Source organism: Orbicella faveolata, unplaced genomic scaffold, assembly GCF_042242905.1.
Source record: "Orbicella faveolata isolate gen_17 unplaced genomic scaffold, um_ofav_v1 contig_34, whole genome shotgun sequence".
In the NCBI taxonomy this organism is placed as follows: Eukaryota; Metazoa; Cnidaria; class Anthozoa; order Scleractinia; family Merulinidae; genus Orbicella; species Orbicella faveolata.
Window position 1 is genome coordinate 19,801,986 of NW_028301563.1, and position 20,586 is coordinate 19,822,571.

Here is a 20,586-nt window from a genome sequence, read left to right on the forward strand (position 1 = left end):
TGCCTCACCGTCAGCTACGATCTTGAGGGTCGTATAACGACGAATTCATTCAACACTCCCGTGCGGCCTGGTCAATTGGAAAATTTGCCCCCCTTGACGTCTAGGCACATAAAGCTCTAATTACAATCAATAAAATTCCTAGGGAAAACTATTCTGTATATTATATTACATGATTTGCCTCGGTAAAAACCACACTTTAATAATGAGACCTTGTGTTCGATTCCTAAGGTAAAATGGTCTTGCATGACCGTCAGGATCGATATTTACGAACCTTACACAGTGACGACGGCGACACCGAGAACGTCGCCAATCAGTTTTGCTTCATAGTCTTGCATTTATGTAGATCTCTGCAGTGTCTCTCGGTTATAAAAAAAATAATTGGAAATTGTTGATGTAGGCGTTCAATTTCAAGTACTAAATACGAGAAGCAATGTATTAAAAACTAAGTCGTTTGCCGAGGACGGCTAAGAAATGTACAGAGGTGCCAAATGCACGTGCAGAGCGATTGTTCTGTAAGGTCCCTGTCGTACTCACACGAGCGAACACGAGATCATCACGAGCACAACACGGGTACCCAGGTTACTCGCGACCTTCTAATCCACGTGCCGACACTTGAGCCTTCTTTGATTAGATTTTTCCTTTTCACCATGCACAGAAATAAGTAATAGGTGTTGTGCAACTTGTCTCGGACAAGTCCGGATATTTAAGTCCCGTTATTTCATTTCGTTTTACTGAAGCGGTTTTAAAGGAAAATGATTTTCATCCAACAAAAATAGTGTGCATTGGTGTCTGATCGCCGTGTTAAGCTGAAAATTAGATTTCATGCACAAAAAAGTTGTTTGGAAGTGATCATGCAGATCGACTCTGCCCTTGAGCGACCTTCTTAACTGTCCGATTATGCAATCACAACATCATACCACGCAGCCACGCTAGTGTTTCAGTGCTTGTTATGCAAAATATCGCTGGTACCGTCACGTTGTCACGCAAAACGAAGAATAATAATAAGCTCAGATGGAATAAAAAGCCTATTCGTCTGGAGGAATAATTAGACTTAATAAGCATTTTCTTAACAGGGATCAAATGTTGTCGAATACTTAACTGTAGCCCGTAGTCACCTTCGTTTTCTGTGAGCGACGATAGTCGTCAACTTGGCTCGAGAGTGTTAGTGTAGTCACTCTTTCTATATTTTGTATGACCTTAAACGAAATTTGATCCAGCCCTTCTCCGCAAACTTTACGTTATCTCTAGGTGACATGACAAATACGAAAATTAATTAGATAAAGTGACTTCCGAAAATTTTAGCGCTAATTGACTGCACTTTAAGGATTGTAATTCAGTTTTACAAATTTCCCAAGTCCTTTTAGAATGAACAAAATTAGAACACTGCCAAAGAAGTGAAAACCCTTTTATAAACGGGGATTTTGATTTAGTTCGCTTTCAATAGTCATTCGACGCGATAGTGACTGTTATTTCAGTTTCTTCTGACATTGAGAGCTAAATTAAAGGTAAATTATTTTCTCGATTTTTCATGCAATGAGAGCGTGAATTAATTTAATTTATTTCTATGAAATGTAATAATTGTGAATGATTTATTTCACGCGTTCGCTTTGAGAATCAGGAGGTAATAGTTCCAGGTTGTTCTTCTGCTCCATCGCTTACAATTTCTCACAATTTTTCACCAATTTGCATCAGGAAAAATCAATTGGGCTATCATAATGTGAATGTACTTTCTGTTTGTAGCATCCTGTGTAAAAAAAACTCAGCTCAGTTTTATTGATGTCTAGGGTTTTTTCCTTCTCCATCAAATGTTTGCTCAGCATCCAACTTTACAGTTGTCAACATTGTGATTTAGTATCAACTTTACTCATCGAACTTTGTACTTGAACTTGAACGTCCAACTTAAGCTATGACATTAGACTGTTGCTTTGCAGCAATCAACTGGCATCGGACTTACAGCAGGTTCATGACGACAAAACAAAACGTTGGACTTTGCCAAAACAAGTGAAACGCCATGTTATTCGTTATAACTGTTCGATGTTGAGTTCTCTGCGTGCGTTGAAATGCTTGAGCTCTCAATCAAGACATCAGAAAACAACCAGTGACTCAAAAGAAGTCAAAAATTAAAAGAGCAGGAGTCTAAAAAGTCCCAAACATTTTAAAATAATTGTTTGGTAAAAAAAAAAAAAAAAAAAAAAAAAAAAACTCTAAATTTTAAATATGGAAAACATACCTGTCAAAATATGGCTGATATGGAAACATCAAGTGCCGAATATAATGGCATGTCATAGCAAATTGTTTCCAGATACATTTGAGGTTAAGTCGCGAATTTTGAAAACTTTAACTTAAAAACTGGAAAAATTGGAAACGGTTGAAGTCACTCAAGAAGCTAGAGTTGCTCTCGGCTGCGCCACGAGCAGCTCTTACGCTTCTTTCGTGCTCTCACTTCCCGCGTGCATCCATAACTCGATATACGCACGCTAAACATGAACCAATTGTGTTTTTTGACGAAGGTGGAGTACCATAAATTACCTGTTTGAATAACAAGCCATATTTTTCTTTTCTTCAGCACAAGGAGAATAAGTTCATGATGGCACCCAACATTATTCATCGTAAAAGTGCAATGGTGACCGAAACAGATGGGAAATCCACGACGGAAGCAAACGAACAAGTCTCCATCACTGAGAAGGAGTTAAAGGAACACAACGGCACTAACGGCTCACCATCATGGATCGCAATCAAGGACAAAGTTTACAATGTGTCCAACTTTGGCAAGGAACATCCTGGAGGGAACATTATTTTCACTCACGCGGGGCAAGATGCCACCGATGTGTTCAGCACCTTCCACCCTGCTGCAGTCTACAACTGGTTGCCGCGGTTCTACGTTGGCGAGCTAGCAGAAGATTCGAACTCCTCTTCGACAGATACTGAAATGGACTATAGGAAAGATATTAGATTATGAGGTCGGAGCTTATGAAGGCCCATGCATTTGAATCTTCAAAGCTGTACTATTCGTTTAAGGTGGCATCCAACGTTGTCATACTCGGCTTGGCAATCGCGGCAGTTGTGTTCCTGAATGGCATGCCTGGTGCGATCATAGGCGGTGTTTTGTTAGCTCTTTTCTGGCAGCAGTGTGGTTGGCTCGCTCACGATTTCCTTCACCACCAAGTATTTAAAAACCGTATGTACAACAACTTGGCTGGGCTCATCATCGGCAACGTATGTCAGGGGTTCTCTACTTCTTGGTGGAAGATGAAGCATAACCATCACCATGCCTCACCGAACGTGGTACACACCCAAGCTGGTGGAGATCCAGATATCTTAACAATGCCGTCGCTGTTGTGGTCAGAGAAGATCATCGAAGGCGACTCTGAAGACCTCAAGGACCATCCCAGGTTCATGGTTCGGCACCAGAAATTCTTTTACTTGCCACTAATGGCTGCTGCGCGGATGTCATGGTTACTACAATCGCTGCTGTTTCAGTTCGAGCCGCTGCACAAGTACCTGGGTGGATTGGCGATGAAGATCTCAGAGATTACCACCTTGGTAATTCATTATCTGGCAGTGATATACATCACGTCGCTGCTAGAAACTAATTCTTCTCGCGTCGTCTTTGTACTTGTATGTCAGTCACTTGGTGGCCTATTCATTGCAGTAGTGTTCACTGTCGGTCATAACGCAATGGAAGTCTTTACGAGTGAGGAGATGAAGGGCACCGACTTCGTCCGCATCCAGGTTCGCTCTACGCGTGATATCACACCCACAGTCTTTAACATGTGGTTCAGCGGTGGTCTTGCATACCAGGTGGAGCATCATGTATGGCCCACACTGCCGCGCCACAGTTTACCACTGGCATCCAAGATTCTCAAGCGATTTTGTGCCAAGTACAATATTCCTTACGCTGTCGAAGGACTAATCAAAGGGAACCTAGCAGTTTGCAAAGCTCTGTCGGATGTAGGAAAAGAGTTTTAGAATAAACAGTGTGATAGAAATTTGAGTACTTCTTAGGTTTATTGCACCATTTTAAATAGATTAGAGAACGCAAAAAAAAAACTGTCAGGCAAAATTGAATAACTTAACAGCCTCCAGGATACAAACAACTGAGCGAAGAACACGTATTTTATTATTGAAGCATAGTGCGGTAATTATTTGGTGTCCTGTACAGTCCATGTTGTGTTGGTGTTAGAGAGGAGAAAGCTAACTCGAAAGTAATTTGGCGTGCTTGAAACAAGCCCAAGTATTTTCCCTCTGAGCATCAGCCCTAGAAGGAAATAATGCACCACACGAGGTAACCCGGCCCGACGGTGCTCTAATCCGCAGGTCGTTGATTCGAACCCGAAGAGGACAGAAAATTTTTCTCTACCTCGAGAAGTTCCCCCATTTCCTTTTGAAGATTTTTAAACTACATGTAGTTCAATGAATTATAAGACAGCCAAAAAAATGTATTCTATGCCGATCGCCGAACCGTGAAACTGTCTGTTTTGGTTTTAAAGTCGCGATCATATTACCCCTTCACGTTTTCTCGTCTCGCGGCTTCGCCGCTCGATTTCGCGCTCGCGGCGTTGCGCTCCAACGTGAGCCTGCTCGCAGGCTTTTCAAGACAGGGAAATTGGATTTTGATTAAAAATTAGATCTTTGTGAGCTCGAGACTTCTATAAGCTCGCGATTTACTGTTTGGTTAACTCGATCGGAGGTGATTAGCAAAGTGTTATCTAGTCCGCTAGTTATTGACCTCTCCGCTCCCGGTAATATCCACCACTTTTCACCTCCACTTCGGTGAATAATTGTTAAATATCGAGAACATCGGAGGCAAAGTACCTTGCTGGGCGATAGACTAGGAATGATATAGTTAAAGATGTCAGAAAATCGGGAACTTTACTGAAACGTTGACTGGATGCTTAGTAAATTTATGTACAAAGTATGTTTGTTATTTTAATTCGTTTTCATTCACCACTTTAAACTCAAGAAAAGTTCAAAATAATACTTTCCTAAGGTAGACTGAACAAAAGAAAACAAACAATAACCAAGGATGGCGGATTACGGTTAACAAAGTTGAAAAAATTGGCCAATTTTTTTCAACGTGTGCGGATTACCGTTTCCTCTCCATTACCTTCGGGCGGAATAATTTTTCAAAAAAAATCCATCTAACGATCTCTGCACCTGATCTGTAAAAAGACGGGACGAACTGAGCGCGAACGAGCTACTTTCAAAATAAAAGCACCAAACAAAGAAGAAATCTTAAGTAATGACGTCGACCTGGTCCTTAAATATTTATTCTTCAGAACTCTAAATTGCGCTTTGAGATATTCAGAATGATCAAAGTTGAGTTGAATTATTGCTATATGCTCAAATGAACACAGGAATCACCAGCCACCGGATATTTAGAATATCACTGCAAATCAAAATTCGAACACTAAGCTGTTATTTTAACTGCCCCCAGTTGCTTTGCGCGTTTTGGTTTTCATTTCCTCTTTGTCTACGCAAAAGATGAGACCGCCTTACGAAACAATTAACGAGCATAGCTTTCCACCCAAACGCAATATTAACATCCGCCTACTCTTGGGGCGCGTTACGCAATCTTTCCTGAGGAGAACAATAAGAACATTAGGCTATGTACCTGGCTCATAACCTTGACTTTGTTCCTAATACGAAACCTATTTAGTCTACTCCCTTTCAAGACATTTGAACGAAGAGGTGTCAATTCCACAAAGGGCCTTAATTCAAATGTTTGATCACGTCGTTTAATGAAGGCGTACTTTTGCAAAATGTAAGACGTGAACCTATAACCTATGCCATAGTAATCAACGACATGTGATTTCCGCATTGCAGTAAATTGATATCCTGTTCCAAATCAAACAGAGATTCATGTCTCTGTTCCAGACTTTGTGAAGCATAACGCCTCAGTCTCTCCAGGGCAACTACCTTAATTTTGTTCCCAATAACAAACCCATTATTAAGCCCACATGAGGAGTGTTTCCTTTCAAGACATTTGAAGAGAGAAAAGTAAATTCCACAAAGAGCCTTAATTCAAACATGACACCAGCAAGGGTAAGCTTATATATAAAAGGTATGGGGAAAATTTTAATTTTGGCTCAGTATACTAACAAACCCACCAAAAAGTTACAAAGTAGCTGTGGCGAATTAGTAGTTGTTACATTCAGTGAGAGACAGAACATAGTAAAAGATATAGAGCTCCAGAGGGAAGAACTGTATATCGAGAGAGGCTTAATGCGGGGCTTAGTAGATCACGAGATCGGATTTTTATGAAAATAAACTTGCGGGTAGAACTCATTATTATATGAAAAGTTTTATATGAAAGGTTTAGCGGCGGAGCATGTTAAGTTTTGAAGACATGGTAAAAGGAAGTGGGAAATAGACTTCCTTCCAGCAAGGAGCTCAGGAAACATGCTCGCAAGCCAGATTAGCCAAGCGCGGTTTCTCGGTTATGTGTTTGTTTACGTTGCTGCAAATTACTCCCAGTGAATGATGATGCTCCCTTCTTCTCTCTGTTTACGTGCTTCTCAGATTGATCAATATTTCCTATCACATTAAAGCTCTAGGGTAGCCTCGGGCAAATGATTGTGAAATTTTTCTAGTCTAGTCTTTTTAGTCCATCTTGCAGACACTTGTGCTAGCCTGCGTTCGTGAGAATCAACCAACTCCCATGTCATTCACTTGTTGAAATGGGACGCAGTAAGGCAGTCGAGACACTCCTCCTAAAAGGAACGTTTTTGCTTGGACGGGTCAATTTTCCAATTTCCTGTCCAGACATATCACCCCCCACCCCCCACCCCCCACCCCAATTGCAATATTCTAAGAGGATGCTATTGTTCACAAAGAGTGTTTCAACATTGAAAGGGGGGAGAGAGGGAGAAACATCGACGAATACAGGTTTGTTTGTTTGTGTTTTGACATTTTGTTGACTGAAATCGTTTGTTGTACTGGAATGTCTCAACACTTTTGTCCCTGATTGTAGCTCAGGGTGTTATCTCATGGTCGATTACCTAAATTGCGATTTGGTCTCACATTTCCGCTCTAGACTCAATTCTACACAACGAATATGTCACAGTCAAATTGATAAAGGAGCTAACGATTTTACAATCATTAATGAAATAGCTAAACGAATGATGTCGCGGATTGCATAGTTCGTCATCGGCTCCGCTTCTTTTTATCAGAGTGTTGGAGCGTGGTTCCCTCTGGATCTCCTAAATTTTTCATCAGCCAGGGAACGTTTTAATCGCTTATGCTAATGAGACAAATAAAGAATCTGCTACATTGCCTTTTAAGGTATTCCGAATGATCAAAGTTAAGTTGAATTATTGCTATAGGCCTGAGTTGAGAGAACGCAAATGAACTCCGAACCATAAGCCACCGGATATTCAGAATTTCAATGCAAATCAAAACACTAAGCTGTTATTTTAACTACCCACAGTTACTTTGGGCGTTTTTTTGTTTTCGTTTCCACTTTGCTTGCGCAAAAAATCAAAAGGTGAGGCCTCCCTCCTAAACCCCTGATGAACGAGCATAGCTTTCCTTGCAGACGTAGTTCTCTCCTTGGGCTCGTTGCCCATCTCACCCGAATCATTACCTGGATTTTGTTCCCAATACGAAACCCATTTAATCTACAAGGGAAGTGTTTCCTTTCGAGGCATATGAACGGAAAGAAGTCAATTCCACAAAGAGCCTTAATTCAAACAAGAAAGGGTAAGGCTGTATATAAAAGGAACGGGGGGGGATATTTTTAATCTTAGCGTGGTATACTGAGACCCTGGCCTTTTAGGGGTAAATTCCGACAAGCGACATGGCCTTGAAACGGCGACATGAGAGCTATGAATTGGCGACGAAAGACAGACTACTCCAGCGAAATAGAGAAAGCGACACCAGTGGCACGGTAGACCGACAACGAATTTCGGAACTGAGAACGCAGTGATCGTTTTAAACGTCTGAGTCGAAGTGAAGACGCATTTCCAGAGTTTTAAATGTGTCTTCCTCTCTTACGCGCGATGTCGACGGGTCGTGAAACACAGGCTTCCTTCATCACGAGCCAGAGCTAACTGGAAGCTCAAAAATTCGCCAGGTCCGGTTGCTACTGGGTGATGTCATTTATCTGTTAGGTTGCTGTCATCGCAAGACTTTTGCGGTTCTATTGTGGTTAGCGATAATTGCTTTCAGTGAGAGTAATTGTGTACAAAAGTAACCTGGTTATTTTCAGATATGATCTGGCCACATAATTGATATTTTATAATAAATTTTCATAACACGGGAATATTGCGCGGTCATATATATATGATATATATATACGGTCATATATCTTATATATATATACCACATGTGTAGTATTTGGGGCGGCTTTTTAAGCTTAGCCTCCATCCCAGTCTTCAGCACTGCACTGATGAGGCCCAGAAGGCCGAAACAGTACTGTCTGCAGTTATATATATATATATATATATATATATATATATATATATATATATATATATATATATATATATATATATATATACGCGAAATTGAGCCAGTTTCCAATCGAATTTGCCTTGAGGAGTTAAAGAAGGCGCGTGGGTTTTCTTTTCACGGGAAGGGAAACAAAGGAGCTGCCCTGACTATACATTTGGATTGGTTTTCGCTTTAACCATAAAACAGTTGTTGAAAACCAAACGAAACCGCCAGCCACGTTTGATTTATGCATGAATTCATTCACCCAAGAACGACGGAGAGAACCAGAAAGTGTTTTCAGCTTGCGCTGCCCGTGACCAACCTCCCAGAGCATCGAATCAAGACAACAGCTTCAAAACTCAACAACTCAAACGCACCAAGTTAAGTCTTCCGATTAATATTTTATTTATATCATGACTTACACCCATTGTCATGCTTTTAGATTGTATGGGGACTAGATAGCTACTAAAATGTTAAATCACTATTTTCATTTGTGGGTTAGACCCTAGACTGAAGACCATGGTACACCAACTGTTTTCTGAAAGACGAATCCAGATATATAGTAAAATCACCATGTAGCCGCATATTATAAATCGGCTCTGTTTTTCCCACGCAAACGTCCTCGCAGTATTTCTACGTTACCGAGTGCTACAGGATATTTTACAAAAACCACAAAATTTTTCAGTAATGCGTGACACTATAGGAAACAAAAACAACAACAAAATCGTCATTTTTCCCTCGCTCGTTCATATCATACGAACATGTGACATATCCTTTTCTGGTTCATCCAAACTGAAGTCCATGCAATACAGTTGCTGAGTACTTCGGAATATGTAACAAAATCGTCATAGTTATTTTTCCGTCGTGCATGACATTATAGGAACATGTTACATATCCTTTTCTGGTTCACCCAGGCTGAAGTCCATGCAATACAGTTGCTGAGCGCTTCGGGATATGTAACAAAATCGTCATAGTTATTTTTCCGTCGTACGTGACATTATAGGAACATGTTACATATCCTTTTCTGGTTCACCCAGGCTGAAGTCCATGCAATACAGTTGCTGAGTGTTTCGGGATATGTAACAAAATCGTCATAGTTATTTTTCCGTCGTGCGTGACATTATAGGAACATGTTACACATCCTTTCTGGTTCACCCAGGCTGAAGTCCATGCAATACAGTTGCTGAGTGCTTCGGGATATGTAACAAAATCGTTATAGTTATTTTTTCCGTCGTGCGTGACATTATAGGAACATGTTACATATCCTTTCTGGTTCATCCAGGCTGAAGTCCATGCAATACAGTTGCTGAGCGCTTCGGGATATGTAACAAAATTGCCATCGTTATTTTTCCGTTGTGCGTAAAATTATAGGAACGTGTTACATATCCTTTCTGGTTCACCCAGGCTGAAGTCCATGCAATACAGTTGCTGAGTACTTCGGGATATGTAACAAAATCGCCATAGTTATTTTTCCGTTGTGCGTGACATTATAGGAACATGTTAGATATTCTTTCTGGTTCACCCAGGCTGAAGTCCATGCAATACCGTTGCTGAGTGCTTCGGGATATGTAACAAAATCGCCATAGTTATTTTTTCCGTCGTGCGTGACATTATAGGAACATGTTGCATATCCTTTCTGGTTCATTCAGGCTGAAGTCCATCCAATACAGTTGCTGAGCGCTTCGGGATATGTAACAAAATCGTCATAGTGATTTTACCCTCGTGCGTGACATTATAGGAACATGTTACATATCCTTTTCTGGTTCATCCAGGCTGAAGTCCATGCAATACAGTTGCTGAGTGCTTCGGGATATGTAACAAAATCGTGATAGTGATTTTTCCGTCGTGCTGTTTCCAGAATCGCTCGGCATTTCTCGTAAAGAATTACATCATGTACTCGAGATTTCTATCGCTCTTGAGAGCTTTGACATAATTTTTGAGATAATTTCCTGACTGCCCATAACATTAACTGATTTTCAAAGTGTCGGTGCACATGACTTTCGAATTCGAATATTAGAAAATTCAGATTATTTTTGGAATCGCTAAGCAACAAACATGTATACAGAGAATACCCTAAACAGGTTTCAATCAGGCTTTCCGCGGAAAATCTGAGAACATTTCTGACTCTCGGGCATTTCTGGGCTGCTGGGCATAGTCACTTCGCTTACTGAATAACAGTGATAACTGAGATTAGCGAAAACGTTTCATCTATACGTGCTCCGTAGCATTACAAGAGTAAGAAATGTATCAAAAAGTCTAAGTTTTAACCTGGCGTTTGCGCCCCAACCTAGAAAACACTTTGTTTCAACGTTATTTTTTCTTTTAATCCAAATTCTTCACGTCAGTCGCGCGATTTCCCGAATCGCCAACTATTAAAATGTTTTGTATCTCTCTGACACGATGGAATTGTCTTACAGTAAATATAATTTCACACTTTACGATTATGACACATTCGTGCAAAACTTGACGCGTTTTCTGGCACATAAACGATCACCGACAGGAATATGATTACACTGGAATGTTGTAAGCCACTGGATATCCCGTGGAGATGTAGGACTAAAAGTTCTACATCTCCACGGGATCCCAGGTCTGTTTTCTGGTTGCTAAGAACGTCTGGCTCGTTATGATATATGCTAAAACGTCCACGTCGAATAAATCGAGTCCGTCATTGCCGAGTATTTTTTCTCACTCTCAGCTGAGTGAGCAGTGCCCTACAACGCCTAAAAACACGCTTAAGGAAAAAAGGAAAGAGATCCTCGACCGTCTGCTTCATACTTTTATTAGTGGGTCACCAGTAAAAGATTATGAAGCTGTATTATCAACAAATGGCATTATGGAAGGAAGAGAGAGACAGGGGAAAGCTGCCAAGGTCTTCTCGTCTTCAGCAGAAGATAAGGGTTACGCCAAATTCAAAGGAAGATTATAGATAGGAGAGATTATCTGATTGAGGCCGTTGAGATTTTGAGTTAAAGAACGGTTGTTAAACATAAACTTGGTAAAAATAGTCATAGGTTCGATTGTACTTTAGGTCCAAATACTGACTGGAAAATGGCTGAAAATAGCAATTCCAAACGTCTAAATTTCAAAATTTCCCGGGGGGGAGCATGCCCCCACATCCCCTAGGAGGTTAGCGTGCCCCCAATATGCCCCCAGCATGCCCTGAGCCCCTTAGACAATTTTGAAAAATTGAAGTAGCTAAGAAGTCTTCATTCTGAGTCGAAATATGATGCTTTAAAAGTAACCATAAAGCAATCATTAAACCCACTGACCGGAGAAATGCTGGCTCTGCAAAAGAATTCCTAGTGCTGAAAAGTGTTCGAAGCAAGTGCAAAGCATACAAGGAGTAAATTATATCCAAAGAGATACTTAATTATATATGTACTTGACTAACACAGCAAGGAAACTTCAATGCGTGAGAAATAATAGTTTCAGCATGAGAGCGCAAGATTGAATTCGTTTGCGTGAGCCTCATGTTCAATGCGTGAGACTTGAGAGCACTGCGTCGGTTCTTTTTAATAAACAGAGGTATTATGATGTGTTATACGTGTAGCTTCGTTTTAATCAAACAAGGTCAAATTTCCCGACACAACTCCTCTGAGACGAAATTCCGACAGGCGACATAGGAATCTTGCGAAATGCCGACATGGCTGGTGGCGAATTTCAGACAGGGGACATGGGTACCCCCCCTCCCCCTAACAAGGACTCTATACTAAGAAAACCCACCAAAATGTTACAAAAGTAACTGTGGCGAGTTAGTAGTTACTGCATTCAGCGAGAAATAGGGTTAGTAAAAGATAAAGAGCTCCAGAGGGAAGACCTGTTTATCGAGAGGGGCTTAATGCGGTGCTTAATACGTCATGAGATGTTGAATTTACATAAAACTGAACTTGCGGTAAAACTTATTCTTATTTGAAACGTTTCATATGAAAGAGCGAAAATAAATTTTGAGATAACGGTAAAAGGAAGTCGGAAATACACTGGATGAAAGGGAATCAGGAAACACGCACGCAAGCCAGATTAGCCGAGCGCGGTTATGTGTTTGTTTATACGTTGCTGCGAATTAGTCTCACTGAATGGTGATTCGAGATGATGCTCCCTTATTCTGCCTATTTACGTGTTTCTCAGATTGATCAATGTTTCCAGTCAGATTAAAGCTTTAGAAAAGGTATCACGAAAAGAATCGCATGGGTAGCCTCAGGCAGGTGCTTGTGACATCTTTGTACTCCCTGTTACTGACACAGAAAAGAGCTTCGGCTAGCCTAAGCCCAAGCTCCCCACATCAGGCCCTACTTGAAATCGGGACGCAGTAAGGCTCTACGCTGGCTAACCAAGCGCGTTATCTGATCGTCTTTTACTTGTGATTTGCTCTCACATCTAGGTCCTAGAGTAATTCTACACAACGAATACGTCGCAATCCAATTGGTAAAAGAGCCAACGATGTTCCAATCATTTAGAAGCTTTAATGAAATAGCTAAACGAATAGTGCCGAAGATTGCATAGTTTGTCATAGGCTCCAATTCCAGTATAGGATCAGGGTGTTGAAGGTCTTAGAGCGTGGTTCGCTCTTGCAAGACGGGGAAATTAGGGCAAATGATGAATGAGGTCGGATAATAATTCAAGCCGGAAGTCGGCGTTACAGCCGGCTTCCCTTCGTAGCGTCTGTAGAATGTGTGGAGTCTAAAGTCGACTTAAGTGTAGTAAGAAAATACGTTCTGATATGTCCTCTTTCCTATCAAGAAGTATTGATGTGATGTGACATGATTTCTTTTCAGACATAACTGCGATTGAGTATAAATTGCAATCCCCTGTCCTACGTCAAACATGCAGCCATTGTAAATATTTTTAGCCACAAAAAAGCTTAGTATACAGTACATGTTAAGTATATAGCACTGCGGATTTTTTCCAATGGGTTCAAAAAAAAATATGTTTGTTAATTATTTGATGCCTGAGTGATATTCTCTGTTTCAAAGCACTCGAAGTGTTATATGCCCGAAGGAACAATAATGCAAACCAAGTCGTGCAAGCCAAATCAAACTTCGACAAAAACATACTGTTTCTTTTACGGTTGTGTCGAAACCAGAATTCATAAGACCTATTACAAGTAACAGAACCAGAGCACTAGATAGGGAAGTTGATTTTGGGTCACACATAGCCAGCCCGATAAATTGGACGGATACCCATGGTTTTTGTTCTGTTATCATGATTTAAGCTACCTTTTCTGTCAGTTTACCCAACTAGAGCAGAAACAGTAACCATTTAAAAGGGCAAATAGCAACATAATTTGATTCATTCTGAGCTTGTTCAATAAAGACATAATTTCTTAATTCTTTCAGACAGATTTGTCGAAGTAAAGAACATGGAACTTGTTAGCAACGAAGACAACTCAGCTTGCCTCAAAATACAAGGCCATGCCAGCAAAACCCTAACGGCATTGAACACACAGAGACTTTCAGGAATATTTTGTGATGTTAAATTGATAGCGGATGACAAGGAGTTTTCAGCCCATAGGGGTATTCTGGCAGCTAACAGCAGCTTCTTTCTAGCCATGTTTACCGCAGAAATGGTGGAAAAGGACAAGACAAGAGTTACTCTGAGCAGTGTTAGCAAAGCAGCAATGGAAAGCATATTGGAATTCATGTACACAGGCCGGATACAAATTGACTTGGCAAATGTGTTTGAACTGTTACAGGCGTCCAATTTTCTTTTCGTAGACGAGATTAAGAAAGCATGTTGTCAATTTCTAGAGAGCACAGTCGACATGGAAAACTGTTTTACGATTCGTACGATTGCTGATGCCTTTTCTTGCGATGGTCTGACTGAAACAGTGACCCAATATATCAACCGAAAGTTTACCGAACTTGCCAAAACAGAAACCTTTTTGAAGTTGGCAAAAGAAGATATTGTCAAATTTCTGTCCAGTGACGATATACAGATCGAAAACGAAGAGCAACTTCTTGATATCATAAAAGAATGGATAAATTATGATCCGGAAGTAAGAAAAGACTATTTTACTGAATTGTTGAAATTAATTCGGCTGCCGTTAATTTCTCTGCCAACCAATGAAGGCAATTTAGATCGAGAGGAACTGAACCAACGTACGGTTTTTCCAAGAGTTAAAGAAGAGCCCTCTGCTGGACAAGTTGGCAAAATAATTGCAAGAAAGTCATGCCGAAGTGTTGAAGTGATTGTGGTGGCAGGTGGATGTGATAATTCAGCCATCCTCGACAGTGTCTGTTGTTTCATTCCTGCTGTGGAGAAATGGATGGATCTGTCACGCATGAAGATCCCTCGATGGAGGTATCGTAAAATCTCGTAGTCTTTGTGTCCCACATTTACTATCAGACTTACAAAGCCGTGAATACCAAAAATATGCCGGGTGGATTTGTTATTATGTTATAACCAATCACAAAGCGAGATCTTCAGACAACGTAAACCACAGAAATGGATGAAACGATAGATCAGGAAACAAATTTAATTGGGTCTCCTCCATCTTAGTTGTACAGGAATTGACATAATTGTTTTCCCATCCTGGTTAAACACTAGCGAAGGGAGTGTGAGAGATTTTTAACTATTTTCATCAGTACGACCGCCAGCTCAACCATCCAAATCGGGGTCACGCTGACTTCCAGACTACAGATACTCTACTTCCTCTCTTTTCTTCTCGGTGGCAGACAAGAAGTAACTTCTGCTCGCAACCCCTCCATAGGTTTCTGTTACCCCTCAAAACCGCCACAAATCCGAAATCCCTCAAACCATGAAAGGAATGTGGCTCTCGATACAACGGATACTAAAGAATAGCCATTATTTAGACTTTCGCATTTACGCTAACTCTCCCGAATTATCCGGGAGTCTCCCGAAAACGAAAACCAGATGGAAACCCATCCATTTTCTGTCTTTTTGTGCTCTAAAGATCTCGCTTACAATTTGGTTATAACACATGCAATACACACCCCAGACATATTTTAGGTGTGCTCGGTTTTATAAGTTTGACAGTAAATAAAATCCAATTTTCGTTAGAGTGACTATGGCACGTTTTTGGAACAAAAGAAAGTGTTCACATAAGAAAAAAGTTGAACTCTCGCAGGATTGGTTTGGGACTCTAACATGGTCGCCGGTTCGTTCTTTTGGCACATCAACATGGCTGCCGTGACGTCAAATGAAAACACTCCATATCACGTAAAATTAGTGGTTGTTTTAAAATAAAAGTAGCCTAGTAAAATTTATAAAGTTACTGCTAGATTTTTCGACCTTATTACCGATTACAAATGACATTCAGCTACTGTAACAAAACCAAAAACTGCTCCCAAGACTGCTGTTTCCTGACAAAAATGTAGCATGACTGAATTGAACTTAGCTGAGCTTGCCTGTTTCAGGGTAAATCACAGGCTTTAACTTTCAGCACGGATTTGATCAACAAAGCAGGAAATTGGATCATACTGATCAAAATGTCAACAGCGAGTCCTGTTAACAAAATCAAAACCTATTCTAGTTTAGCCTAAAACTATTTTCAGCTAGCCGTTGCTTTTAGTGCGGAGGAGTTATCACAAACTGTACGGCAATTGCTCAGACATTAGTTTGCTATGATTTGCTTGGCAAAATGATGACGCGACTTTTGTATGGCGGCGGCGAGGTACGTTCAGCCATGTTCAAGAACAAAAGGGCTAACTTTATTTTTTAAAAAAATGATAAAAACTAACTGAAAGCTATTTACAGATGTGGCATGAGTAAGTGCAGGTACATCCATCGAAAATCCCGGGAAATCTCATTTGAGTTGTCGTGATTCTATAGTTTGGTGGTTTTTATTTCTTTTGCTATCGATTTACACCATATTGCTACTTGTAGTTGTGATGTTAGTTTATTACTTTCCTTCAGGCTTCAAATGGTGAGCGTGGAGAACAAGCTTTTTACCATCGGTGGTCTCAGAGACGTTTGTGTCAGAGATCCCTTAGTTCCTTTCGTGGAACGTTTTAGCGGCCAAAAGAACACATGGGATGCAATTGATCATCAACCTGCAGTACAGGATGTGGAGCTAGATTCATTCTGTGCAGTATTCACTGGCCGCGGTAGCGTCCTTATGACGGGAGGGCTGGATCCAAGGACGAACAAATGTACATCCCACGTTTGTTCTGTTAAACTTAGAGATGTCCCTTCAAGTGTGGTACAGCTGACATCCTTGATTTGCCCCAGAGCCGGTCACTGTCAAGTGTTGGTAGGAGACTATGTGTATGCTATTGGCGGATTTCAAACTCCAAACACACATGTTATGTCGGACGTGATTCGCAGTGTGGAATGCTATGATATAGCTAAAGGTAAGTCTACAATGACCATATTTGTTTGTGGACGTGTACAAGTTGTAATTGAAAACGTGGGAAAAAAATCGATAGCTCAGTGGGCCCATAACTCGAATCAGCCAAGTAGCAGATTAGAATGATTTGACAGTTTTCGAGAAGTATTGGAACGCCAGATCGCATTGTTAGGTATTGTTAATAACAAAGCGCCTTTAACAGTGCAAGGTCTTCAACCCGAAGGCTTTCCAAAAGTTGTCCACAAATCGCCTCGAGAAAGATTTTCATCGAAAACTGATTTTTGGGTTTGTCATTTTTGCATGCGGTCAATTTGGTTGAAATTGTTAGCGCCGAGTTCATATTGGTTTTACCATTGGTTTTGGTATTATCGCATTTAGCGACCATATGTATTTAAAATGATATATTCCAACCTCTAACACTCGCGTGCTTCAACGTAATTGGTCCGATCAACAACATCGGCACGTTCTCGTGCTGCGATTGGTTAAAACATATTGGTGCTCTGGGTTAAAGTCTTTGCGCTGTAAAACTAAACTAAAACTTCTGAACTTTGAGTTGGTAAGTAACAAAGTTCTTTTTAACAACGAAGTCCTGTCATGTATATCTTATTGATCAAGCTTTCTCAGGACTGTATCGATAAAATATCTGTTTTATATACGTTGATTCGTCAAGAGTGCATGTGAAACACATACATTATTTAAAAAAAGTGTGGCTGATCAAAATGGTAACAAAAAGAAAAACCAACCTGTGCTGTGGAAGTCTGGAACTTAATGTATTCGTCTTCCCAAGCTAAAACTACATACGAATCTAACATAACTTGTCTTATGGAACTCGGGACTTGGGTTAACGTGTAGACGTCACTGTCCAATGTGGTACATTTATTACCTTTAGCATCCCGCCTGTCTACAAATTTCTTACTATGAACTCCAGTGTATGACTGTTGACACCACGATCATCTTCACATGTCATATCCTTTATTTTTAGATGTTTGGACTTTCGTTCAACCCATGAATGAAGGAAGACAATTTGCTGCTGCAGTGTCATTCAATGAGGACATCTTCATCTTTGGTGGTTGTGACGGGCACAACGCACTCCGCTCTTGTGAAGTGTACCACACAAAACTCAATAGATGGCAGCACATTTCGCCGATGCATTGTTCCAGAATGAAACATTCCGCCGTACTGCACGCTGGCAAGGTTTTTGTGATTGGTGGTTTGACTGGCAACAGAGCAGGTCCTGTGTTAAAGTCAGTGGAATGTTACATTCCCCAGGAAAACCGCTGGACCGAAGTTCCCGACATGCAGAGTGGAAGATTTGATCATCAATGCTGCATTACTACTGTCAGCTACAATTTAATCGCCCCGGTCTTGTAAGACTTAAAATGAAAGTCTTGCTGTGTGGACTCAAAGTTAAAATTTGTTTCAAAGGACGATCTGAGAACTGAGTTTCAACTTCATTAAAGATAAATAAACCTTTTAGAAAACACCCTGTAAGATAGCATGCGCTGGAAGCCGTACTTGTTGAACTTGAGACGCAGAACTAGCACGAGCTTTTGCTGCAAAAATGACGCGGAGGAGAGAATTTACAGTTTGATGATACAAATAGACAATGGTATTGCTGTAATTCTTTTCTCCTAAAACAAACGGCCAGATTAAAAATAAAAAATAACTAACCGACCGATAAACAAACAAACGATTTAAATGAACATCATGTCCCGTAAAAGCGCCCCGTTTCCAATAAACGCCCTTACAACAAGTGCTACCCCAATAAACGCCCCCTCCCAACCCCTTTCCTTAAACTGCCAAAAAATAACAAACATTCTCGGACGTTGAGTCCATACATGTACGCAGTGCGGACCTATTTTTCCTTTCGACTGGGTTCAACGCTTAATTAGCCCTTCAGATTTTTCTAAGTGTGGGCATTTTGAAGAAGGTATTACGAGACCTCATACAAGACACTGATCTAGATCATCCTCTCTTGACACTGTTCAAGTCAAGTGAAATTGTAACTCCTGACTTTTCCAATCAGCGATGTATCGCTTAACGCCACCTACTGTCAACCGGAGAGATTATTTATTTGCTATTTCGTGGAAAGTTCTCGGAAAAGCCTTGTCTGTATGCCACGAAACTTAAACGAAGTTTATGGGTAATAGAAAAATAGTGTAAATGAGATGCTCTGCGAGCTGAAAACTAACGTCAAAAAACAAAGTCACTGCGATCATACTTAAGCGATCATGGAATAATGGTCGCAGTGATCATATGTAAAGCAAACTTGACAGGATTCAAGAACCAAACTATCATCCTTTGTACGATCTGAACTTTGTTTGAGGTGCAACTGAAGCGTGCAGTGCGAGTAAGAAGCAGGAGTAAAGTTTCTTAAAATGTACTATAATATGATCTCATTTGACGGCCTCCAAAATGGTTGATTCCTTATTCTGAGAAACAAATCAGTAATTTCTCTTTTTCTTAAAAAATATTCGTTTCATTTCGTTTACCCGGAGGCTCCGCTGTGTACGTGTATTTGTTCTTATTAATTTTGATTTTGTTTTCAATGGTTGCATCTTTTCGGTGGTCGATTGTGCCATAATGAAAATTCAGTTCTTTCTCTGATGGTCACAAACACGAAGATAATGCATCCAGATTATTGCCTACACCAAATGTTACATGACTTCATGTACCATGACAAAGCCAAGAATATACAAAGCATAAGTCCAATTGCTTCAATCCTTAAAAAATTGCCGAGCTAAGGAAAAAGGTAGCAGCTGGCAAAAACTCAGCCTCTAGCGCGGCGAAGGTTTAGGCAGGTTTCCATATGATCACTACGAAAAAATTTCACCGACCTTTACGACTACCGCTTTCCAAATACAGTAAAAAGCAGCAAGGAAGAACCTAGTCGGGTTTAAGAAACTGCATGCTGGCAGGAATTTGCCATTTCAATACCCAAAAATATATGAACCTGTTTAGCCAAGCAAGATCAAGCAGGTTCTTATATGTGGGTTAATGTTAAAATTACGTTTGTATATGATCACCATTTTAACCAAGGAGTGTGACTTTGGGATTGTGAATTAATACTGTATATTCAAGGACCAAACGTTTTTCTGGTAATCAACAACTATATCTCCTTTATAGAAATTAAGAACCTAATGAAGAACCTTCTGAATCTCAGGGATCCGGAATCCTAAATCCTTGAATCTGATTGGCTAATCCCGCGCGCTTCAGCGGTCCGGATTTTCCCATCCAGACCCCGAGTACGGACCCTTCCGAAATTTCCAATTTTGGCAACTTTTCAAGCTATTTTTTACATCATAAAACAGCGGAAAATATAAACATTCGATACTTTAACAACTTTTAAAGTTTTTTTTATCGTTTTTTGTGCCCGAAGTATCACACGCACCCGTACACCAGATTTAAACTGAACGGCTTTAATTAAAACACAATTCAAAGGTTGCTTTCAAAGTAATACCGAAGAGAAAAAAACAAATACGCTATTTGCCGGTCTTAGTCGGTCCGTATTGGGAAAAACTGTACCCTCGGTCTTTATAACTGTTCTCAAGACCTCAGGCATAGTTTTTTCCCCATATAGACCTCTCGCGGTCGGCAAATAACATGTTTAGTTTGGAAAAAATTCTTATTATAGTATGTAAATACGTGACACGATGAAAATATATGGACCTCGACTCCGTCTCGGTCCATAAACACGTGAAAAAAGAACTTGGCCAATATCCAGCCATCTTGATCTCACGCGTGTTTAATAACCCATATATATTGCGTTTTAAGATATTCAGAATGATCAATGTTAAGATGAATTATTCCTGTATGCTCGAGTTGACAGAACGCAAATAAACTCAGGA

The 20,586-nt window shown here is 40.4% G+C and overlaps 2 protein-coding genes across 2 annotated transcripts in view; both read left to right on the forward strand.

The window, feature by feature from the left end:
* LOC110045721 (uncharacterized) overlaps positions 1–4,918 on the forward strand; it is a 7,723-nt gene extending 2,805 nt beyond the window's left edge. The window contains exon 2 of the mRNA XM_089270731.1: positions 2,567–4,918. Within this exon, the coding sequence (XP_089126857.1) occupies positions 2,956–3,969 (1,014 nt within the window). The 5' untranslated portion in view covers positions 2,567–2,955 and the 3' untranslated portion in view covers positions 3,970–4,918. The remainder of the gene's footprint in view (positions 1–2,566) is intronic.
* An 8,791-nt stretch (positions 4,919–13,709) lies between these two features.
* On the forward strand, positions 13,710–18,404 carry LOC149105197 (kelch-like protein 28). The gene is made up of 3 exons (XM_089272432.1): positions 13,710–14,730; positions 16,306–16,742; positions 17,721–18,404. Exons 1-3 carry the CDS (start codon positions 13,790–13,792, stop codon positions 18,107–18,109), a joined length of 1,767 nt encoding a protein of 588 aa, XP_089128558.1. The 5' UTR covers positions 13,710–13,789; the 3' UTR covers positions 18,110–18,404.
* Positions 18,405–20,586: the final 2,182 nt, after the last annotated feature.

Excerpts from the sequence above, each read along its gene's own strand:
- LOC149105197 (XM_089272432.1), top strand. The coding sequence starts at position 13,790 with ATGGAACTTGTTAGCAACGAAGACAACTCAGCTTGCCTCAAAATACAA. Across the intron at positions 14,731-16,305 it reads ATGAAGATCCCTCGATGGAG|GCTTCAAATGGTGAGCGTGG; the intron begins GTATCGTAAAAT and ends ACTTTCCTTCAG. Across the intron at positions 16,743-17,720 it reads ATGCTATGATATAGCTAAAG|ATGTTTGGACTTTCGTTCAA; the intron begins GTAAGTCTACAA and ends CTTTATTTTTAG.